The following is a 25,530-nucleotide window of genomic DNA, read 5'->3' on the forward strand; positions in this document are numbered from 1 at the left end:
CAAAAATCTTAAACTTTAACGCACTATCATTACTAGATGAAAGTTGCGATAAGATCAAGCAATGGAAAATACTATCACTGAAAGCGGACATCAACCAAATCCATAAAGCCGTCCAAACACACCCTTTTTCAACAACTCCAATTGAGAGACACCAAAAAAGGACAAAATCAAACTCCGAAAATGAAAATCACCACTCCACATGCCACCTCCTTCAACCCAATGTTCAAACTTAACCAAGGGATGTTCCTCCTATAAAAGAAAAATTAATGTCAACAGAAACCAAGAGTTTACATAAGAATAAACCAAAAATGAGAATGAAAATAATTAACATATACCATGATAAAAAAAATCAGCCCCTAGACTGGTACACAAATACCTGCATAATAGAAGAAACAACCAAAACACATAAGATTGCATAAAAGGCCAACATTATTAACAAAACAACACCAAAACACATAAAGATTGCATAAAAACCAAAATTATTAACAATACAACACCAAAAAACCAAGACACACATAAATTAACTTAATTCATGAAGTTATGCCGGAACAAGCATAACTTTATGCCGGAAGCAAGATAACCGATTTCAAAAAGCAACAACTCTGCCAGGACCCGCATACGTTGCCTCGGACAAACACATTCTTCACAAAACCTAGATTATTAAACAAAAACAACAACAACAACATAAAACAAAATTGTTCACGGACAAAAACTTCAAAGATTCAACAAAGAGAAAACCAAAACGCATATCAAAATTAACTAAAACATATTACGACATTCATAATACGACATTCAAAAAACCGAATATATACATGGGAACTAAACTAAAGTTCAAAAAATCATAGACAACGTAACAAAAATACTATAATTTTAAATCGAAAAGGATAAATTAAATATAAAAAACGACGAAGACAAAGATATCAATTCAACATAAAAACAAATATTGAAACGAGCAAAATATCCAAATTCGTACCTAAATTTTAGAACGGATAACACGGACACAAAACGGATGAGGAACGAAGAAGCAAAAAAAGAAAAGAAAAGGGCAAGCCGAAATAGAAAGGGTTTTAATGGGATAAGGGTAATTTCGTCAAAAAATATTCATTAAACAGGCGGCAGGGGCAAAAATTAAAGAAGGCATAAATGAAGGGCAAAATATAAAGACCAGCCGAAAAGAAGGGCACTCCGCGCAAAAAAAAGTCGTTTATACATCTGTTTTAACCAACACTTGAATACTATTATCAATCTTAGAGCCTGTTTGGATGGGCTTCAAATAAGCAGCTTATAAGTTGGAAATAGCTTATAAATTAAAAAAAAATAAGTTGGGGTAGGCTAACTTATTTTTTTGGACTTATAAGTTGTTTTCAGCTTATAAGTTGCTTTAAATAAGCTAAGCCAAACGGGTTCAATTATTTTTTTGGGCTTATTTTATGCACAAAATGACTTTAAAATTTGGACCAAACAAACTCAAAAAAATTGAAAACAGCTTATAAGCAACTTATAAGCTAATCCAAACGGGCTCTTAATAATATTCTTTTAAGAAAAGCATTTTACACGCACTGGCCAAACATCGAAAATAAGTAAATTTTATTTATTTCCAAGAATACATTTCAAAATTTATTCTTCCAACGCATAAAAAGTGACTTCTATGAGCCCGTTTGGATTGGCTTATAAGTTGGTCAAATCAACTTATAAGTCATTTTTAACTTATTTGGGTGTTTAACAAAATAAAAAACAGCTTAAATTAAATTAAAAAATACTTAAAATAAGCCAAATCAAAAAGTTGCTCAACCCCATTCTTTTTTTTTTTTTGGGGGGCTTAAAAGGCATTTTGATTTGACCAACAACTTTACCCTTTTATGCCTTGTATTTTCTGTTAATTCCAATACCACGCTTACTTCTAAAAACCCTCTTAAACACTTTTGTCCAAACATATAACTGCTTATTTATAAAATAACTTTCAACACTTAAAAACTACTTTAAGCATTTATGCTTAAAAGCCACTTTTTTTCAACTAATCCAAACCGGCTCTATATCAAAATCCTTTCAAATGTATCTGAAGCCTAGCTCCGGCCAAATTTGCAAAATGATTGCCGAACTAGTTTCCCTAGGTAAACAATTTTCTCCAAAGAGTTTATACGCAAACAATATGTTCCATTCCCAATAGCGACAAATTTGTGCCAAGGTAAACTCTCTGTCTCCCTCTCAATTAATTACAAAGATTGAGAAAAATAAATAAACAAACAAATGAAAGAAGAGATGGAAGACGTTAAGCTTTAGGGCTTACATGCTCTTTGGTAAAATTAAAGGGTTGAATTGGCAATACTAAAGGGAGATTTTAACTATCTTGCAGTCAGACTAATCAGAATAAAGCAACAATTCTCACATTTCCATGAGCTTTTCGTAATTCTAATTTTCGCACTGCAAAAGGTCGATCAATTGTCAATAATAATCGATGACACATTTTATGATGGTTTCTTTTGCTCTTCACTATCTCTACTTTCCTTCTGAAAGAATCTGAATCTAGGAACACTTGAAAAACAACCTTTTTATTACAACAAAATTCTGATGGCTATCATTTTTCATAAACATCCAATGCAGGTCACAGGGACTTCCCTTCAAATTCTTCAGGCTAGCAATCATCTTTAATGATGATAAATACCTCTTCGAATTAAGATATACATCATATTGCAGACTATCTAGGATCCTGTCTACAAGGAACTTGCTCCGATGTCTGCCTGGCTGGTAATAAGCTGGTAAAACAAAAGAAGGCTCATTCAAAGCAAAATTTGAGCGAGATAGTAGTCTATTTTTTAGCATAAATATTTTCCCTATAATCTAAGCGACAAGCAATTGAATACAGGCTTCCAGTCACTTACCCTATTTTTAAGCTCCACTCCATCAGGGATAACTATTTTCATGCCTGGTTTTGCAGCAATACTGACTTTCCCCTAAATTATCAAACAAGAAAGATCAGGAAGTATTAGAGAGCATTTAAAGAAAACTAGATCTTATTAGTTCCTACTAAAATAAATTCCTGAATAATTTGCCTACAATCAAAAGATGAATCAAAGCAGTATGTCAACACGACAAAGGTACTTATGGCAAAAATAAAATAAAAACAATAAAGAAGAAGACAAAGGCACCATTCTGATGAGATTATTGCTGGACATTTCTTACCTTTAGAGTTATGCCAGTTCCAAACCAAACATCCCCAGTCACCTTCAAGCTATCAAGTTCTATAATGCTTGGAATTGACTTGAAACGACTACGAAAATCATCAACCTGAGCAACAATTTACATATGTTTAATATATGAAATAAATTGATAAATGAATGTTGTACAAAAATGTAGGAAGATATTTACAGTTCCAAACTCGGGTCCCAATTCAATAGAAGGATCCTTGGGATTTGCTCTTGCCGCATTTCTCACAACAGTGCCTTCAGCTGAGGTGTAAAGATCTGACTGCAGAATATAATAACGATGACAAAGTAAGTAAATGTAGAGTCCAATATCACGAGTAGGAAATCCAATTAACAAAACCACCCTTCAACCTGCAAAATGAGCAAATCTGATGTTCTCTCAACTGGAAGGTATCTTGACCATGGACTATCAATAGCAAATGCTCGATCGAAAAACTGGATGACAGGAGAAAGTAAGGTGACAGAGGATATCAGAAAGAGCAACACTAAAACAAAGAGTGAACAGGCTTTGATGTATATGTGTAACGATATATTTCTGCTTGAACATGCAGTTGCTTCAGGAACATATCCTTCTGACTTTTGGATAATAATACCTTTGAACTGGCAAAACCCAGATCACTTCTTTGTAGTAGCCTCTCAACGCAGTTCATACTCATCCACCTGAAAAGAAATAAAAGAGTCAAAATGATTTGATTCCTCTATCTTTTACACCATGAAAGAAAATAAAAACTTAATCACTTACATTGTATTGATTGATTTGACACTCTCCTTTGACTTTGAACCGCCAACAATGAAAAACAAAAATACAAAAATTAAGATTCATCATACAATGCAAATCCTTGCAACTCTAATACACCGCACTATAACAGTTTCACAGATACATAAATTTACAGGGTCCGGGGGTGCAGGGAGGAAGGAGACTTACTGTGAACGCCTACTTCATATGGACTTGATACCGGTATTACCTCATAGAGTAAGGGTAAGTATCCAGTATCAGTGCGTTCAGAGGTTAGCAAGCTTTTGATGTATTTTGAAAAATATACATGAAATACCCATAACCTTGTCAATTTAGTTGAAATGAATAAATCAAGCCAAATGAAGATTTCATTACAACCTAGAAGCAAACTTCCAGAATAGGACATTGGAAGAAGTATAAACATTAGCTGGGGGAGGTTTTTTTTTTTTTTTTTTTTTTTTTAATTTTTTTTTTAAATGAAGTAATGAATTTCAATTAAAAGCATCAAGAAGATGCAGAATTACAGAGAAGCATAATTACAAAAGAACAAACGTGTAGGAGAGCATTGCTAGCTTCAAATACAATGTCTCAGGCTAGAAACTACAGAACTCGGCAACTTACATATCCAAAATCTGTCCAGTACTATTTACTGAAGACAACTTTCTCCAGCAAAAAGGGTTAAGCATTTTCAGTAATATCAATGCATCTTTCATCTAATGGATCCATAATCAAGCTAGAGAAAACTGATGCATCTGAACAATAGACATGGTAATTCTATTTAGTGATTCCTGCAATTTGATTTAGTTCTAACGAAAAACAAGATAACCAAGACATATTTATTCACCCTTGTTTGCCTTTCACTCATGGCATATAACTTAACCCCTTAATATTTGTAGATGGAAAAGTTTACCGTACCCAAATTTCAAACAAATATGAACTAATACTAGAACTTATATCTTTTTTGATGCAGATAATATCATTGAAAAGGCATCAAGAAGATGCCAGATTACAAAAGATAAAAAACATGCTAGCTCTAGTAAAAAGGTCTAAAAACAATGTTAGCTCCAATACAAGAGTGGCCTATGCTAGAACCAAGGAGCTAACGAAGTCCAAAAAATTGTCAACACTACTAACAGGAATTAGAAAGTTTCAACTGAACAAACTAACTAAATATCTAGCTTTCAGGGAGTGCCTTGGAGTTAATACTAGAACTTAAAATTTATCCAAGTAACACTTCTTCAACAGTTTTGCAATCTTTTGTACTGTATAACCATCTACTAAACACAACTTTAATTATCTCTGGTGTGATAATGGACAAGAGCTTTCTTTTATGAATTATTCCCTGCTCTGGGGAAAGGTGGATAAGGTGGATTTATTTCTGTATTTCGACAGTGAAGTTTTCAATTCTGGTGAACAGAAGTCCAGTTGGGTTTTTCTCTTCTCAAAAGGGACTTAGGCAGGGGGATCCACTGTCCCCTCTCCTCTTTATCATTGCCATGGAAGGATTATCTCAGCTGTCAGCAAAGGCCAAAGAACTTCAGTGGATTCAAGGGTTCCAAGTGGGCAGAAATCCTTCCACCTCAGTCTTAGTTTCTCATCTTCTCATCTGCTATATGCAGATGACAACCTTATATTTTGTGGAGCTGATTGTCAAAAGGTCTCTAATCTCAACACCACCCTCATGATCTTTGAGGCCATTTCTGGACTTCATATCAATATGCTTAAGAGCACTATATATCCAGTGAATGAAGTGGCCAACCTAGAAGCTCTTGCTGACATTCTTAGCTGCAAAACAGGCTCCTTTCCCACCACCTATTTGGGACTTCCTTTGGGTGCTAAATTCAAATCATCCGGGATATGGAGTGGGGTCATTGAAAGAATGGAGAAAAGACTAGCCACTTGGCAGATGCAATACCTCTCATTGGGTGGTAGGCTCACCCTCATCAACAGTGTCCTAGACAGCATTCCCACTTACTGTATGTCACTCTTCCCTATGCCAAGCTCAGTTCTAAAGCAAATTGACAGGCTCAGAAGGAAATTCCTATGGGAAGGTAACAGTGTTACTCACAAATTCTCTTTGGTCAAATGGAAATCAGTTATTCAACCCAAAGGCCAAGGGGGGCTGGGAATCAGAAATCTTAAGCTTCATAACAATAGCCTACTCATGAAGTGGCTTTGGAGATATGGTCAAAATGAGGCAGGGTATGGTATTCAAGACCACTGGACTGCAAAGAGAAGCAATGAACCACATGGTGTTGGAGTATGGAAGCACATCAGTAGTCTCCAAGAGGAATCCTTCCAGAATGTCTCATTCAAGGCTGGAAATGGGTTCAAGATCAGATTTTGGCAGGACAAATGGCTTGGGGACACTTTATTAAAAGACTTATTTCCTTCACTATTTCTGATAGCTTCTAACAAAGAAGCAACATTAGCTCAATATAGAGATAACAACTGTTGGACACCAATTTTAAGGAGAAACTTACAGGATTGGGAAGTTGATGATTTTCTCTCTCTTAGAAAGATTGGGACAAAGTACTTTGGTGGCAGAATCTCAGGACAGAATCCTCTGGGGCAATTCTAAGGAAAGATTTTCACTGTGAAGGAATGCTACAACAACTGGAGTTCTCAAAATAGCCTTTCAGAGGTCTGGCCTTGGAAGCTTGTGTGGAGAACCAGACAGCCTCTCAGAGTTACTTGCTTCACTTGGACTGCATTGAAGGAAGCATGCCTAACACAAGACAATCTCAGGAGGAGAGGTGTAATCGTCGTTAAGATGTGTGCCATGTGCAAGCAGACCAATGAAAGTGTCAACCATCTATTTTTGCACTGCCCTGCAGCAGCTAGCCTTTGGTATTTCTTCTATTCTATGCTTGGTCTCCAATGGTAATGCCCTTCAACATCAAAGATGCCTATGCTAACTGGATACTCTGGAGAGTTGACAAATCCATCAAAAGAATCTGGAGAATGATCCCAGCAATAATTTTTTGGACCCTATGGAAGGAGAGAAACAGTAGATGCTTTGATGGAATCTCTACTCCTATATGCACTTTAAAGTCTAGGTGTTTAGTTAGTCTTTTCAGTTGGAATTTTTTTGCCCCTGTAAACGGTGTGGATAACTTTTTGGATTTTTAGCTCCCTTTCTCTAGTACAGTAGAGATGGGATATCTTTAGATTGTTCTACATGTTTTTGCTAAGTCTGCTTCATGTTTTGTTTGAAGCAGCTTTTTGCCCATCTGTAACCTTGCATCTTCTCGATGCTTTACTAATGAAATTTTATTACTTTACCCAAAAAAAAAAAAAAAAAAAAAAAAAAAAAAGAATTATTCCCTGCTCAAGGAACAAACTTTTAGATATTTAAAAAGAGAAAAATACAGTAATCACTTGAGCTCATTCATCACAATCATTCAAAGAATTGTGAGTATCCTACATAGTACTTTGGGTGTCCAATTTTCACTAATGAATTTTGCTCGTCTGCTGAGAGCCATAAATTGGTTTCTTACATTTTCTCAAAGCTTTAGAAACTGCGGCCGGCGTTATTTATGACAGCTAACTTGGTTCGAGTCAAGTGTAAAACTGACAAACACCATATTACTCTGGTCTGCTGAGCACCACAGACTAGTTTCTTATGTTTTCTCAAAGCTTTAAAAACTACTGCTGGGGTTATTTATGACAGCTAACTTGGTTCAGGTCAAGTGTAAAACTCGGACCTCTTGCGTGAAATTAAACGTTGTCAGAACAGGGATATTGTCTAACAACATACTGAAATTCAGACCATAACCCACCTGAATCCTTCCTTCTTGAGGGGGAAGACTTGTCTCTTCCATTCCAGAGGTGGTAGGCATCACCTGAAATACTGTAAATTATAGCAGCAGCAAGCAGGTACGAATAAAGAGCTGAAACTAGCAGCTGTTTGGTGATACCTCGACGCAATGTTCTATGCTGTTCTTAATCAAATGATTCAGGATTTCTGAATAAGCAAATCAAGGAGCTGTCTAAAGCAATATCACTCAGAAGATAAAAGATTCCAATCACCTCATGCAGAAAATTTATAAACAAGTTATAAAACTAGCACAAGGATACTTGGATCAACAACTTCAGCAAGGTTTTCTGACTGCAGCAATAGGAAATACTCCTTACCCTGTAAAACACATTGAAGTATGTTCCTTATTCAGCATGATGTCCAAGTCAGCAAGCTTCACATAATTGAGAAATATATTTATAAGCATGTTTCACACACATGCACGTTCATAGTCGAGAACCCATGCAATTAGACAAAAGAATGTTCTAGATTCGTTTTGTGTTTAACCTTACCTTATAAATAAAAAGATTTGTTCTGTGTTTAAATCAATATCATAGAGTACTCTTCCTAATTCTATAGTTAGGATCGTTCTGTGTTTAGATCAATATCATACAGTTCTCTTCCTAATTCTATCATAGTTACGATTGTTCTGTGTTTAGATCAATATCATAGAGTACTCTTCCTAATTCTATCATAGTTGCGAATCTCAATTTTAGGTAAATTTTCCTCATTTAATAACTCATTTTTCATGAAATGGGAATTTTCATTGTTAGTGTAGCCCAAATTAGTATACAAGAAGCTCTCTTTTATATTTGTTACCCAACTCAATAAGAAGCCTTGATCCTTTTTCCCACACAAGTATCTGAACTTCTACAACCTTGTGAAAACTAAAATAGCTTATGCCGCATGCTTGGACAAAATTTTTCCTGCTTTTCAAAAGTTTATTGTTCTTGTATCTTTCCAGTGACGTCTGGTAGCATATGGCTTCTTTCGGTGATTATTCTGGCGACATCATCACCATCGACCACTATTCCAACCATTAATCATTGCAACTTCTTAAGCAAACATCCCTTAAAAATGTTTTTTTCTTGGTATCACAGTTAAGAGGTATTAGGTCCTTCTTCTGCAAATTGAATTTAGTCATTGTCCTGACAATTTTTGGCTACTTTTTAGCTGTTCAGTTCAAGTAATGCGGGGGATATCATCTCTCTACCTCTCTTCAATGATAGACAAAAGATTCATCTCCATGTCCGCTAAAGAAAGCATTTTCTCCTACTATACCATTTCCAGTGACTTCTCTAGGAAATAATTCCAGCACCCTTTTCCTTCGGGGATTGTTCATTATTTCAAATTATTCATGCGACTACCTTAAATACCTTGACTTACGGTATTCTCTTGTTTTCAAAAATTGGCAAACTCAAGTTGATTCTCGCCAACTATGAGAGGGTATATTACCCAAGAGAATAAATGCAATTAGATGTTTTTATTATCTAGATTCATTCTATGTATTTAGGTCAATAGTATAAAATATTCTTTCTAGTTTTGCACAGTTAGGAATAATTTCTAATATTGCCATAGTTAGGAATATCAATATGTAGGTTTTCTATTTTTGGGATGGCCGAGAAATCTGTATGGGGTAAGCCCTTAGGACCAACCACAGCCTTCGAGGATAATGGGCCTGCCCCTTTACCCTTCTCGTGCTTAGTCCACATGGCGCAAGCCTCGAACCTGAGACCTAAGTCACAAGTCCCTCAACCTTTGCCACTTGAACTTTCCTTGGGGACCACTGCATAGGTAATTTTCCTTGTTTAGTAGTACCTTTCTTTATCTCATATAGTATGAATTTTCCTTATTTCATTTAACCATAAATTCCTATATTGGGTTATCTTTTATGTTGATAACATCTCAATACAATTTTAAAAAAAAAAAATCTCTTTTCACAGTATGCGTGCTGTGTGTGTGTGTGCGTGTGTATAGGAAAAACAGCACAAAATAATAATACTGCCTAACAGACTTGCTAAGGCCTTAATTTGGGTAGCAATTAAACTCAACATCATACACATCTTTACCTGAGAAATTAGAGGTTCAAATTTTCCACTGCTGTTCAAAGAATGGAAAACCTCCAGCACGTTGGACGGATAGCTATCATGTCAAAAAAGACATTAGATGAAACAATATAGTTCAAGAACTAAACAAGCTGGGATTCATGGCAATGATTAATAGGTTTAATGATCATCAGAACAGCAAAGGGAAAATAAGTGTTGAGCAGATACAAGTAGAGAAAAACCACTGCAGCCTAACTTATTTTTAAAATACTCTTAAAATGCCTTAGAAAACTGAGAACATCATAACAGACTCTTCTTTTGCTTCCTTTAGCTTCTACGATCAACAAAGTACCTTAGCATACACTCTTCAAGCACAAGAAAGACCTTTATTCAAAAACCCATAGTGTCCCTGTAGTTATCATTTGTAGGTAGATCTTGTCCAGAAATTGACTCAATAAATAAACATAACAACAGACTGTTTCGAGATAAAATTTCTTGCGTCCGACTTTCAAATGTACTGGTGTACCCTTGATCCAGTTTCAAGCTGACGCACATGCACTGAAGCTTTACATACCATACACGTTCGACTTGCTCTATCATCAAATGTGACGATCAATTATTGGCGTCAAGCTTTGTTCTTTTTTCCCTATTTTTTGAGAAGTGGGTGCCAAAGTAGAGGTGTTTTGAGACAGGGGAGGGGGTAGAGAATCATAAACTCACTGAATAAACCTTTTCCTTTCTTCTGGTTCCTAGTGCCACAATGACCAAAACCATGAAAGAGATCACTATTTGAAGATTAACTAGTTAGTTAAGACGTTTGGTTCATAGTCTTCCTAGTCCAAGAATGACGCATTGCAAATAATTTAAAATGCTAATATGTACAAGCAGAGACAGATAGCGAGAGGGAGCAGAAGAGACAGACGGAAACATACAGTTTGTCCTGTGCGCTTGATTTATCAAGGGTCCTTGACTCTGGCATATCTTCAATATTTTCTTGTTGACGTTGGCTCTAAAAATCCATTATAAGAGCTATTTACTTCAAAAAAACGGAAGAGCGGAAAAGAATAAAACAGAAAACACATAACATGTCAAATATTTTAACAACAAACCTGAATGAAAGTGTGGATATTCTTATTCGGGTGCTTCTCCAAAACCTAATTTAGTAATTAGCTCATTAGTTCCATGAAATTCTCACTATAAAGGCAGAGTACAGGTGATATAACATCAGTCACCTTCAGGATGCCATCGTGTGTACTAGGAGTATTCATCATAAGCAATGGAATATTGCAACCATATTTTGAGTTGATGGACTGCAAACATATATCCAACCAGTTGTCCAAAAATTATTCATTTCAAATTAGCAATAAGAGACTAAAACAATGGTTTGTATACGAAACTGGGAATACACTTCAGAAGGGCCAGTAAATGACCTACCTCAATATGATTGACGACCAAATCTAGACAAGTAAATCCATGGCATACTTCAAGGGCAGATCTGCATATCAAAGAAACTAAATAACTAAAAGATAAAACCAAAATCAAGATAATTTATCAAAAAGCAATAGAAATAGAATCTATAATTTTACTGCAGTTACATCGGTCCTTTATTTATCCTTCCAGAACACAACCAATTTTGTGATTGAACAGTGAATTCACTCCAAAAAAAAAGTATGTCTTTTCTAACACAATAAGAAATTCACATCAGTATAGGTCACGAGCGAGCTCTCTTAATAGTAAAAAGCCTTTCGTGGATGAAAATAAACGGGTGAAAGTCTTAAACCCTACAGTAACTCGTATTTCTTCCAAGGTAACAAGTCAAATGGAATGACTTTAAAAGTCAGCAACAAATGCATTTGGAGATAAATGAAATATAGGTTAGAATAGCAACGTGTGTATGAGGTAAAGAGATCTCATATACAAAAATATTCAGATAATCCACAGTCCACAATTCGTATAACTAAGACAGTCCTACAGAATTTGCATATAAAATTTCCGGAACTGGAACATTAGACTCCTCTATGGAACCATATTGAGAATCAAGAAAGAGAGCCTTAAATGTTATTACCAGAAGTGAATTGCAGATAAAATCTTATAGCTGTAGAAGGGATTCTTCACTCTAATTACTAGTACAACAAAAGCAGTTGCTTATAGGCAGTAATCATTTAGGAATAATAAAAAGAGGAAAAGAAAACTTCTGAACACCTAGTACAGTAAGAGAGGAACACCCAAGTGTTTATTGAGAAATGAGACCAGAATTAGAGTTGACCGCCATTTTTAAATACGTGGAAGGTTCTATATGCACCAATAGTCACGTCCAAAGGGAAAGGAAATTGTTGCTATCTACGTGGTACAAAATTTTCACTTTCTCCTCTAGAAATAACTCTGGAGGAGAATGTAAAATAAACCGGCCAATGTCTTACCTCCTTTTCTAACCAGGATAACATAAATTGCAAAATTTATGAAAGTCTAACAGCATGAAGTACCTCTAGAGTAAATTCAACTTATTACAGCAGCAGTATCTGTAAACATAATAAAATAGAAGCTCTTGTGGTGCAAGTGTGCCTACAGCCCGCATTCCATATAATTAAAGAAGGCACTCTTAATCAAAGAAAAGAAATAAAGACTTTCTATTTGCATGGATCATGCGTTATAAAGTCTCAGTTTTAAGTAAATAACAATAATGTTAGAGCCACTAATCTTTTGGAATATTTTAATCAATCAGTATATCACATTCCTGAAAAAATGCTTACTTTGGTCCACTGAAACCCATATCTGATCCCAAATTACCATTAAACTTTAACACGACAAGTTTGTCCAATAGCTGCTTAGTCTCTGTAAGATCTGCAGAAAAAGGAGACCAAGTGATTGATATAAAATCGGATACTTAAATAAAGCATGATTGAGCTACCTTAATGCCTATATCCCTTGAAAACCATAAGTATTTGTAAGGAGGACAAAGAATCAATAAGATTATTTTTAGTTAGGAAGAACCAATAAGAGTATATGAATCACATACATACCCTCAGAAGCAGGTTCTAGTCTTTCATAAGGCAAAACATAAACTTTATCCTTGCCAGCTGTCTTGATTTTGTCAAATTGCTCAGCTTCCTCTCTACATCCAGATTGCATTTAGGGAAAAAGAGAGTCAATAGTGCAATAAATTAAAACTTGTAATACTGCCTGAAACTAATAAAGTTATAATAAGCACCCAAACATACAAAATTACAACTACCTATACTATATCTAGATATCAAAACTGTTTTAAATGCTTCAATTGTATACGTGTAGCAATTCCGTAGCTAGTGAGCAGGAAGACAGATCATTAGACGAAATTGAATCATCTGATCAGTAACAATAAGATAAACAAGTGGTTTTCCAATTAAGTAAGCTGATAAGGAACTAATCATCTCTTGTTGCATTGCCGGTTTGGCTGGACAACTATGAACCGTTGCATTCTCATTGTTTAATATCTCTTGGGTGTTATCAAGGGCAGTGTAAGAAGCAATTACGAGTTGGAGATTGGAGAGGATCGACATGAAAGTAAGGCAACATAACAGAGTTGGAGACTGGTCCATAATAGTGATAACAGTGTAAAAAGCATTAAAAAGATCATTTTTAAATCACTTGTATTTTTGGTGCAAGGAGGAAAAACCCTGTTGCATGGATAGCTGATCAAACTTGGTTGAAGAAGATGCATGACTCGAGCAGAGTCAAAGAAGATGCATGACTCGAGCAGAGTCACGCACACATATTTTTGACACCGATTTGGTGCTTTTTCTTGAAACTATTTGACTTATCAAAAAAAAAATTACTCCTATATCAGAAAAACACATGAAGCAGCAAATATAGTTCGAATGTAAGGTTCAGTCGGTTTTATTAATCATGCATGAAACATTCACAAATATTAAAACTCTTAAGCCTGCTTATCAAAAATATAATCTCTCAAGCCAGCAAAAGCAAGAAAACATTTCAAATTAGATACATAAGGAGCAAAACGTTAAACCTCTAATTTCATTTGTGCAAAGAACCAGATCATATACTCATTCTCTTTAGGCCTAACTTTCAGCCTATCCCCAAATATTATGAGCGGTTGGAATAAATCACAGAAGATGTGTCAGTTAATGTTGGAATGTACAGCTATTCAGTCTTCAATTATTTATCAAACATATGAAGCTTATTCACTTTGCTATCTCTTTTAGAAGTCAACTAAAATGAAATTTCCATGCTATGGCTTTTCATGTTAATTAATTCTAACAATTTAACTGAAGCTTTTGCTGCTACTTTAGACATTTATACTTCTTTCTTCTTGAGAAGGTATTTTAGACAGTTATACCCTCTGGTGTTATTCGTAGTAGATTTTGGACCAACTTTTCTTCTTTTTTAGTCTCACCGTAATTCTAGCTTTGTACCCAGCCTCAAAGATAACACCTTTATATCCTTAAAAGACATCTAAAAGCTATGGAACCGATCACAGCAATGCCATAAAGTAGGAGGTATCCTTGTTTATTATTCATAGCCATAGGTATTGTTCATCAACAAAAATAGGCAGCCAAATCCCTTCTCCTAGTTTTCAATGCCATCGTGTATCATTCATTATCCAACCATCAAATAAAGTAATCAAACAGGTAAAGTCAACCTCTCAGTTTCATGTACATTTTTCTCCAATGAGTGTGAAATTCAGATCGTTATCATGTCATGATTACTACATATCCCCGTTAATTAACTGATACAGTCACTAATTCAATTCATCGACAGCCAAAACAAGCACAACAATACGCATTTTAGGCGATTAAGGAAAAAAGTCCAATACTAATAAGAACTGATAAGTACCTAATTTCGGGCTTTGCAATAGCAGAAGCTCCCAAAGCAGCATTCAACCTTCTCTGCTCGTAAAGGAAAGTCTTTGTAATCAAATTACAAAACAAATACACAAACTGCACCGAATCATTCGCAGGGATAGGATAAGTAATCTTCTTATACATATCCCAAGGCATACTCGAATCGACGAGTCCCACAATGGGTATTTGCAACTTAGCAGCTTCTTGAATAACCGAACTCTTCCTCTCCGTATCGAAAATCACAACACAATCAGGTGGTTGTATAGCAGTAAGATTCAACTTCTTATTCCTACCCCTAAACTTTCTTGGACTCGAACTGTTTGTTAAAAAGCCTCCAAGACGCCAAGAAGTATCGTTTCTACAACCAATTGTTTTTGTCATTTGATCGATAATTTCGTCGAAAAGGGTGTTGGTATTGACGAAAATGAAGCGGGCTCTATGGCGAACGAGTTCACCAATAAAAGAACAAGCGTTACGGAGACAGATTAATGTTTTGTCGGAGTCAATGATTGTCATTGCGTTACGAGAACCACATGAGTAGATTTTGAAATGGTGTGCTGCTACACGACGACCTAAGTGGGCGTTTGTGCTTAGGAGTTTTTGGATTACTACTGAATGGATTGTCATTGTGTGAGAAAAATTGGAAATGGGTTGATGAAGGGAGTTGTATTATTTATTGGAGATGCATTAAGTAAAGTAAAAGGGTTAAGTTGCTGCTCTTCAGTGGCAAATGGCAGAGAGGGAAAGGTTGAGGGTTTAAGGGTAGGCCTGAATGGAGCACACGCCTCCGGCCGCTAAAGTTGTCCAATTATATTTGACAAGGGTGTCAAATAGACTGGATCGGCTCGGACCGGTTTGAACAGAGCTTTTTTTTTTACGGAAAAGGGCCAAAATTAGCCTCAACTTTGAAAAATAGTTCGTTAAATTTTCGTTATCTTTATTAATTAATTTCATACAGTTATCTTGTAAATTGAATTATCATTAAATACTGTTATTCTTACGATGGCAATTCATCCTCCTTCAAAATTATTTTACCCTTAAATAATTTTTACTCACTAAAATAACTCAATCCGACCCGAATTTTTTTTTTAAATAAAAATAATATGGAATTATTTTTATATTTTTTTTGGAAAAATTATCCGTATTATTTTTGCCGAAAAAAAAAAAAATTCGGGTCTGATTGAGTTATTTTAGCGAGTAAAAAATTATTTGAGGGTAAAATAATATTGAAGGTTAGGATGATGCCACGTGCATTAAAGATGGAAGAATATAATCGACCCTATAAAGTATAACTGTAAGGGTATAATTGGCCCTAAAGTATAACGAAGGGTATGGATGAACTATTTTTCAAAGTTCAGGGGTAATTTTGGCCCTTTTCCGTTTTTTTTATTATTAGAAGAAGTCTAGGTCTGGAATGGACCTTGAATCCAGAACCCTTCAGATTGGGGTGAACCGCACAAATAGGATCCTTTACATTGTTGATTAAATTTGGGAAAATACATTAAAAACCCCCAACGTATAGCCAGATTAATTATGACGCACCCAACCTTTGCGGGCGACCTATTACCTCCAGTCTTAATTTTTCAGTATTTTAGTGGCCTTTTAGCGCTGATATGACACTGTGCGTGACTACACGACCAAGCAGCGCGTGAGGGGGGCATTTGACCTGTTATTTTTTGCCATGTGTATAAAATCTAACCGGAAAAAACCGCCCCACCCCCTTCCCCCTTTATTTTCTCTTCCTTCTTCTTCATTTTCTAATCTTGACTCCATTTTTGCCAAAGCTTGAAGAAAAAAAAATTGAAATCTGTGCCATGCATTCTAGTGGTAAGTAATATTTTCTCCAAACTCATTATTATTCTCATCTTTTATTTATATGTTATATCTTTCACTTAATTTTTTTTTCTAGGGTTCTTACTGAAAGAGTTCAAATCGGAGTTGAACAATCTTTGTACTCAAAATGACGATCCAAAGATGAAGCGTCAAGTGCGATGCCAGCACGGAGTATTATTAAAAATGCAGATTTCTTGGTCTCCGAATAATCTCGGAAGAAGATTTTGGACATGCCCATTCTATGGGGTACGATTATAAATATATATTTTTTATATTGCGTGCCTTATTTCTGCCACACATTACAGTGTGCCTAACATGAGTTGAATTTATTTTATAGGCTAAGAAATGTAAGTTCTTTGAATGGAGGGATGATCCTATTGATGAAAGGTCTAAGTTTGTTATTCACAAATTGATTAAGAAAATAGAAGAGCAAGCGAGTGGAATCAAGAAGAAAATGGAAGAGCAAACAGTGGAATTGAAGAAGAAAATGGCCGAAGAAGTTGGTTTGACAAATGAAATGGAAGAAGGAGAGTCTTCTTGCATTGATGGAGATAATGGTAATGACAATAGTGAAATGGCCATCGGTAATGAGAATATCGCTACAAATGAAGAGATGAAAGTGTTAAAGGTTGAAGAAGAGATGAAAGTATCAAAGCTTGAAGAAGAGATGAAAGTGATGAAGCTTGAACAAGAGAAGAGGGGTAGATGCATTACTATTATGAAGTTTTTGTTTTTGTGTTTCTTTGGTGTTGTTATTTGGTTTATTGGGTGTTTTTGAACAAGCATTACCAATGTCGATTGCCATAGTAGGATTACATGTTTGTATGTTGAAGGATGTTTAAGTGATTGTTATTCACTTTATGTATGTAAGTTGAAGAAGTTTCTTGTCATCGATGTTCAATTAAAAAGTTGTCTTCATTCAACTTGAGAAGAAAAACCATAGATAAAGATAAAGTTCATAGATATAGATTTCATTGATGATAATTCATAAACTTTACATAATAGGGAGAAACCTAATCTATTTCGATAACTTCCCTCTTGATATTAACAAAGAAGGTTATTTTCTCATTATGTTCACAACCATTAAAGCATAAGACGTGTCCCTCCCTTAGAAGGTTTGCATCAATGAAATCCTTCCACCCTTGGCAGAGGCGAGTATGCGCGCCAACCTTATACATCATATTGTATTCACCTTTGCTCGTAGAAAACAACAGCTTGTGTAGTTGTGTTTGGAAGAAAATCTTATATGTTAGAAGGTAGGATCTGCACAAAATACACAAGGCATTATGAATAAGTAAACACATCAATTGAAATAAGTTTGCAAAATAACACTTATAAAGTCATCGTTGTCAACGTATGATTTGGTTAGTTTCTTCTCGAAGTAAATCACTTCATCTTCACCTAGAGGCATTTTGATATGAAATTCGTTGTTTGAATGAGAAGGAATGGTGTAGGGATGAGTTGAAATGGACAGCTTAGTAGGCTATTTATAGGCTGATGATATTGAATGGTTACAATTCTCATTAGCCTTCCTAACTACCCGTCAATGTACATGAAAATTCAATTATATTGAATTGAATCGTCCAATGCAGACTGACTGAATTCATTTCAGTCAATGTACTGTTGACACCCGATTTTGTCCCGTTTTTCCCAAAAAACTTATTCACATTTTCAGCAATTTAAGAAATAATTATTTATATTTTTACTATAATTATTAGCTTCTATTAATGCCGGCGTTTTATTATTTTGTTGCCGTCACTGGTTGTTATTATGTTTGTTACCACAATTATTATTATCATTATTGTTCTTATTGTTACTATTTTATTACCGGTATTGTCATAATTTGCATTATAATCATTTCAGCATTTTTACCGCATTATGCGCACGCATCGCATTTGTTTTCGCAAAATTGAATAATAGCATTTATTTACTGTTGATTTTCAAAATATTATTATACGGCTATTACGACGTCGTATAATTTTGTTTTATCCGGGCATTAATAAATATATACTTTGATATTAGTAACATTTAGATTAATATATGATTAATTGAAAAGGGCTTTTATTTAATTTAGACCCAAATCCGAGCCCAATCAGCCAAATATCTCGGATTAACCCACATGTAATATCCAGTCCATATTCTTTCATCCACCCAGCCCATGACTCATTAAACCCGCCCCGGCCCATTTCGTTTTCTAAAGGAAACGATTAGGGTTCCCTTTCTTTTCCTTCACGCCGCCCACCCCCTTGCCCTTCCTTCTTTCTCCTCTTTCCATCCTCTTTCGTATAAACACCGCTTCCTCTTTAGCCATGAGCGGTGTTTGTCCTTCCATTTTGTGCAAACTTCGTTTCTTCCTCTTATTTCTTTCATTCTCTCTCTCTCTCTCTCTCTCTCCCCTCACGAAATGGTGAAGAACGTGCGATTTTGCCTCCCCGTGTCATGCGTGGCCAAATTCGGAAATGAAATCAATGCTTTGTACTCACCTCATCCAGAGTCAACCTTTGAGAGAGGGTGAAGTTTGTTTGCTTCCCCTTTCTCTTCTGTCTTGCATCTGAAACTTATTGATGGATTTTGTCCGTTCATAAACCTATCGTTTTCTTATCAGTCTCTTTCTGATTTATGGGTACAAAAGTTTGATGGGTTTTGTCTGCTTTTTGATTTTTCTGGTCGAGATCTGAAATCCAAACGTTGGAGCCTGAAAATCCCGCTCAATTTTCAAATTTTATGAAACCCTAGCAAACCCTAGTTCACCCCTATAAATAATCGTTTAGGGAGTCGTTGAGGGAGGGGGTTTTTTTTTGGGGGAAGCCGCCATCGAATTCCCTAAAAATACAAACTGCTCAATCGCAAAAAAAAAAAAAAGAATTTTCTTTTCAAGATATCCGTTTTTTTAGTAATCATAATATTTGGATATCAGTTTGAAGTATTGAATCCTTTCCTGTGGGTTTTCGTACCCTTTGGTATTGGTTCGGATCCGAGTATATGCAAACTCGAGGTTCGCGGTGTTTCGAGGAGATCAAGATCTTCGCCTCACTTCGCTGCACCCGGAAAAGGTAATTTTCTTCCTTGTCTTAGTTTATTATTATTATTTTTTTTTTTAGCTCAGTTTGTTTGAGAATTTGTGTAGATTTGGTTTGTTCTAATTTTTGTTAATTTAGACAGTAATCTTCAAAATCCCCTTTTTCTGTTTCTTTCAATCTTGTAATAGGATAACGTAATGTGTGCTTTGTTTGATGTGTTTTAGACCTGTCCTCAAACCTTGATGTTGTTTCAATTTAAGCTCGGAAGATTAGCAATGCCTTGGTCGATTCGTGCGCTAATTCGATTAGTTGCTAAGTATAGTTTAGTCTCTAATTTCTGCCATGACGATTAGTTTTGGAAGAGAAATTTGATATGTAAAACTAGTATATGACATGAACACTATTTGCGGTTATCGATATCATTGGTTTCATTTCTTGGCTTATCTGTTGTAGCTAAAGTCTATATGAGGTTAAGGTCAAATCTGATATTTGTTTAAAGTTATGAATAAGTCCTTTAAAATCTGATCTGGTTTGGTTAATGTCTTAAAAATGAACATTGTGATCTGAGTTGAGTTTCCTGCTTACATGCCTATAAATCTCGCTTAAGATGAACAATGTTCAGTTATATGCTCATGGGAGAGGCTTATAAGTGCATTTGTTGTTTGGATACCATTCTCGGCATAATTTGATTAGTCCCATACCATTAGCCCTTGTATATCCCTCTGAGTTCATATATATATATATATACATATATACATACATACATATATATCTATTCATGTTTTGTTAACGTAGTAATGAAAGTTCGATTAAAGGTGTGGCCATTACTACTATATGAACGGTATACCCATGTTTTGGCTAAGGTTTCGAGTATGTTGTTTTCAAGCATGGTCCATGCCTAAGCATGTGATTGTTGTATTTAAAGATGTGTGGCTAGAGAATCTCTATACTAGGTTAGTCACAGTTATGTAATAGAGTATGTCAGGAAAATGCGAGTACTGAAATAGGGTCTGTCCAATTTTAAGTGTGGAAATGCCTTCTAAAATGAGCAGTCTCTTCCAGCTTATCATCTTAGTTTTATTTGGAGATGATGTGTATGATGTCACATGTTATGTTAATTTTTAATCTGTGAAGCATGAATACGAGTGGTATGAATTCTAAAGACAAGTTTAGAATGCTGTGTCGAGTGTCTCGTACCTATAATTATGCGTAATCGCTTGTCTCTGCTCATGTGTATTAAATTGAGAGATAGCTCTAAGTCATAGACTTAAATATAGTCTAAAATGGATCAAAATGCAGTCCAAAGTATTACGTTTTGCACCAGTAAGTACACTGTCCAAAACCTGCTCGCATGCCTTGTTCACAGGGGTTTATTTTCTTAAAATAATTCCACAATATTTGTTTTATTGAGGCCGTGTATGCATGTATATCAGAACTCGTTTGGTATATTGTCCCTCTGTCCTGAACTGTTTGGTGTATTGTCTCTCTTTCCCGCGTATGTTGTCATTGTATTTAACGGAGAATTCTAAAATATGCATAACCTTAAATATATTTTCCTTAAAATCTCCTTTTGCCTAATTGATTGTGTGTGGTATTGAGTAAATGTCTTTGCATATGCAAGTTATATTCAGTCACACATACTCCAGAGTATATGAGTTGGTATATCTGTGTATATATGGCATATCATTTCTTACTTGGTTGATTGATAAATTATTCTTGTCAAATTTGGGCCTTCTCTTCTCCTCCCTGTGTTGGGCCTCTACGTGTACAGTAGGCTTAATTCGAAATTCGACCCAGTTTGCCTATTCTTGAATAACCACTCATTTGGGTCGTGAACTATTTGCCTTAGCCGAGATAAAAACTTAATCTTCTTACTGTTACGTGATGATATTTGAAATTTCTTTCTTTGAGTTATGAAATTTTGCATTACTAAATGTCTAGACGCATACTAATCCTTTTCCTTTCATTTTTTTGCATGACCACCGCATACGAGTCCGAGGGGCTCGTTCGTCTCCTATATTCGGTGTTGGGCTAAAAGCCCAACGAAATGGTCTCCGCGTCCAGCCTATCCGCAGTAGCTTTTTGGGCACAAAATCTCGCATTGGCCGAGGCCCAACAAAAGAAACGAATCAAGACGAAGATTATTGTTGGGCGAAGCCCAACAACAAATAAATCCATGCGATCCGAAATTTTGGTCCATTTGATATTATTTGCCTTTTTTTTATTATTTCTATTGTGTGTCCTTAATTTATATCATGCAACTAACCTTTTATTTTGTTTTATTTACTTAACTTAGCCGAATTCTAATAATTTAGCGGGATAGTCTTAGTATAAAGGGGTAGTTAATCCAAAGGAAACTAGTAATTAATCCCATGAGCTTCCTTTTCTTCTTTTATATTTAAGTTATTTATAGTATCCATGGAATTTACTTCTAGAATAATTGATGGTATAAATTCATGCTTTCGAATTAAGGGAGTCATGTTCTTATTATCTTAATTTCAAAACATCACCAATACGCAGGTATAAACTAAAGTAAATTTTGTAAATAACTTTCCAAGTTTGAATCAATCATGTAAACTTTTAGCTAAGCATAGTTAATAAAATAATAAAAGGATAAAGAAAATTCGTTAGCTATTTTTGTATTTCATTTTTGTATTTCTAAAACGCAAGGTCAATACCTCATCGTTTAATTTGTTTCAAATATTTATTAAAACATTGCACAAACCCGCATTTTCTTCTACTTATATGTAAATTAGCATATTTCGTCAAAATCTTATTTTGAATAGTATTATTTTTCCGTTTAACTATTAGCAACATTTATAAACTTTATTTCAAATAGAATCTCCTTTTATGCAAATTATTAGTCTCACTTTGAATAGCGTTACTATTTGAAGTCATTATAAGTCCTGTTATAACAGGCATTTAAAGTCCTCTTTTACACAATTACTATATTTTTCTATAAGTCCTATTTTAAGATAACATTACTATTCTCGTTTTAAGTTTTAACAGCATTTATAAGTCCCATTTTAAAAGCATTTCTCTTACGCAAATTACTATATTTTTCTATAAGTTAGTTTAGACGGCATTATTATATCTCCTTTAAAACCTTAGTAATATGTACAAGCTATTTTCTTAGAATTTAAGCACTATCTTTAATCTTAATTAATTAACCTAAGTTTGATCGGATAACCGTAGTTAACGGATTCTAAAGGATGCCTAACCCCGTCCCTTTAGAATAATCTAGAACCCTTACCTAGAATCGTAGCTTAAGTAGACCATTAACAATGTTTAGTTAGTCTTACCTTAGTTAAAATAGGTGCCCTAATTCACCTTAAAATCAATTAGGTGGCGACTCCAAAAAATAAAACAATCTAGGAATTACTAATATGTTGTACTCTACTTTAACCCATTTAAATGGGGTATAACAGCTTGGCGACTCCGCTGGGGAGATTAGGTTCTAACCATAACAACTTAGGTTAATTGATTGGATGTTTTGGGTGTTTTGGCTTTATTTTGCTTTTTATTGTTTTCTTATGTGCTTTTGAATGGCTGTTTTATTATATGGAATTTTCTATGTTACTGCTTTCCTTAAACTGGCATTCCGTTCATATTTCCTCTATTTCTAGAAAACTCACACTATCACACGTACACGCGAGGTGTGTTTTGCGCACCCGCAAATTTTTTCAAAAATTCAAATTTTTAGGAGAGTTGGCATATACACGGGGTGTCCGAATTCCGGTGACCGCGTAGCCTTCTCACTCGAGTAGTCCACTCGGGAACCTTGTGTCTAGTAAAGCCAAATCTTAGAAAACTCAGGATAGAGCTGTGCCACCAATCCCATTTAAGTCATGCATGTATAAACCTTAGGTGGGTCGATCCTAGGTATCGGTTCCACAATTAGGAAACCTACCAAATTGTCGATGGGTTTTCATAACCCAACGACCGACAGGCATATTATGTGTAACGTGATAGTGATAGAAGGATCCAAGCCTAATCGTGATACGTCGAGTTTGAAAAATCATTTTATTTTTTGTAGGATGGATTTCGTCCCGCAGATCCCCAAAACTAAGATGGTCGCGATGGCGTTCCGAACAAACTGAGAATATGGTGGGAAGATTTAAACTTGGGTAGTAGGATCGGCGTCACCCGAATGTTAAAGTTCCTACCTTCCTTGCTTCAGATCACTCCAGACAAGCATATAGTTAGAACTTTACTTCAATTTTGGGACCCCGACCGAGCGGTCTTCAAATTTAAAGACTTTGAGCTCACACCCACGTTGGAAGAGTTAAGCTACTTCACAAACTTAAAATACCAAGGGAAGGGTCAGATTATCCCGCACAGTCAATCGGGAAAGAAATTTCTCCGCTATGTGGGGTTGAAAAACACAAAGAAACTTCGATGCTTCGAAGATAATTGGGTATCTTTGGATTACTTGTACGAGAGGGTACGGTGTCCTGGGATGGATACGCGCTCGTTCAAGAAGTAATTCATATGCACCCCGCCCACCGGCAAGTTAGACGCCCCATTGTGTTTGTCGTTGCTTTGCTTGGGACTTTGGTGTTCCCACGTGAATACGGGAAAATCAAAGACTTGCATATGTGCCGTGGCCCGAGCGCTTTTTGAAGGAGTTGATGGGGCACAACTCACCTTGGTTCCCATGATTTTGGCGGAAATATTTCGAGCCTTGGGGAAGTGTAAAAGAGGTGAAACAAATTTCTTTGAGGGCTGCAATCTTCTCCTACAAATGTGGGCGATGGAACATTTTTATCAACGCCCAAACATGGCAGACATATGCTTCAGTGATTCAAACAAAATTATCAGTTTTTATGAAAGAACAAAATCGTTTATATCTCCAGTTGGCACTAATGATTGGTACGAGTTTTTGGCTTCCCGAACTGGCGATCAGATCCAATGGAAATACCCTTTGCTATCACGTACCACAGCCTATATAAGAGGTAGAAGGCTTTATTATATTGAGCTTATTGGGTTGAAAGGCCTCCAGCCATACGCTCCAGCACGCGTACTCCGGCAGTTCGGTCTAGATCAAGTAATCCCTCTTCAGGCTAACATGAGTGGTTCTGAAATTCTTTTTGGGTCAGATTTCAGAGTTCCTAGGGCTGGTCAAATTCTCGAGGAATGGATTAACATTAATCCAATAAGTATTGGTGCTGGACCGGCAGGAGGTAGCCCAGAATATCACGCGTGGCTTCAAGAGGACAATGGGAACATAGATCCTAGCCCAGCAGGTGAGCCAGGCTTCGAGGATATCGGGAAGAGGATTTGGATAAAACACGCTCGATTGGGGACTATGGTTGTCACTCCCGAGATGTGGGCTCAAATGGCGAATATAATGCAGTATTTGGAGAATGCGGGAGCAGGTCCTAGCAATGATGAGGCGTCATCTTCATTTCCACCGCCGGCGTGATTAAGTGCAAAGATTTAGGCCAAGTCTTATGATTATTTTTGCATTATGTCACTCTTGATGTATTTTAAATTATTGTCTCATCGATGTAATCGCTTTTATTATTTCAATGAAACTTGGCCTTTTTATTTCCCAAACTCAAGTGTCTCAATTTAATGGCTTGGATCACTCTATCATAATCTCGAATATTTGGCGTTAGGCCCACCTCTGGCACAAAAGAGGTCCGTGCATAATAGGTCGCGCTGTGTTTGCTCTATCTCCCTTTTACTATTTGATTCGTTATGTGCTTGTTTTCTATGCAATATGTGTTGTTTGCTATGCAATATGTGTTCTTTCGTCGTTATTTGCTCAATATTCGCATTATTTTCAGCAGCAATTATTCGCACTATACTAACGCAATTTTCTTCATTCTTGAAGGTTTTCTTTTATTTTGATCATTTCCCCAAAGGTTGATTCGTGTTGACTGCGAACTGGCGGATCACCCGTACTTCATAAGATCAAAGGCACGAGCATCCGACAACATGAATGATTTAGGGGCATCCGAACAGACTGGCTTGGGACTTGTCGCCTTTCCGAGAGATGAACCCGAAGCTTCGGGAGGAGGGAACGACGAACTCATCGCCCAACCGGTGCA

The 25,530-nt window shown here is 35.9% G+C and overlaps 2 protein-coding genes and 1 long non-coding RNA gene across 3 annotated transcripts; 1 reads left to right on the top strand and 2 right to left on the bottom strand.

The window, feature by feature from the left end:
* Positions 1-2,368: 2,368 nt before the first annotated feature.
* On the bottom strand, positions 2,369-15,393 carry LOC132063473 (UTP--glucose-1-phosphate uridylyltransferase-like). Its single transcript, XM_059456021.1, has 18 exons — positions 14,614-15,393; positions 12,804-12,895; positions 12,534-12,624; positions 11,218-11,278; positions 11,016-11,093; positions 10,893-10,937; positions 10,716-10,792; positions 9,808-9,880; positions 8,020-8,077; positions 7,860-7,906; positions 7,722-7,784; positions 3,946-3,977; positions 3,797-3,863; positions 3,555-3,638; positions 3,367-3,465; positions 3,181-3,285; positions 2,880-2,951; positions 2,369-2,753 (listed from the first exon to the last, which is right to left on the bottom strand). The coding sequence occupies exons 1-18, from the start codon at positions 15,246-15,248 to the stop codon at positions 2,712-2,714; spliced, it is 1,821 nt and encodes a 606-aa protein (XP_059312004.1). The 5' UTR covers positions 15,249-15,393; the 3' UTR covers positions 2,369-2,711.
* Positions 5,810-7,715, bottom strand: LOC132063474 (uncharacterized). The gene is made up of 2 exons (XR_009416384.1): positions 7,367-7,715; positions 5,810-7,218 (listed from the first exon to the last, which is right to left on the bottom strand). It is a non-coding gene; the product is annotated as an uncharacterized LOC132063474 (long non-coding RNA).
* An 804-nt stretch (positions 15,394-16,197) lies between the features above and the next one.
* On the top strand, positions 16,198-18,055 carry LOC132061947 (uncharacterized). Its single transcript, XM_059454621.1, has 4 exons — positions 16,198-16,448; positions 16,531-16,700; positions 16,792-17,100; positions 18,047-18,055. The coding sequence occupies exons 1-4, from the start codon at positions 16,436-16,438 to the stop codon at positions 18,053-18,055; spliced, it is 501 nt and encodes a 166-aa protein (XP_059310604.1). The 5' UTR covers positions 16,198-16,435.
* The last annotated feature ends 7,475 nt before the right edge of the window (positions 18,056-25,530 follow it).

Source organism: Lycium ferocissimum, chromosome 7, assembly GCF_029784015.1.
Source record: "Lycium ferocissimum isolate CSIRO_LF1 chromosome 7, AGI_CSIRO_Lferr_CH_V1, whole genome shotgun sequence".
NCBI lineage: Eukaryota > Viridiplantae > Streptophyta > Magnoliopsida > Solanales > Solanaceae > Lycium > Lycium ferocissimum.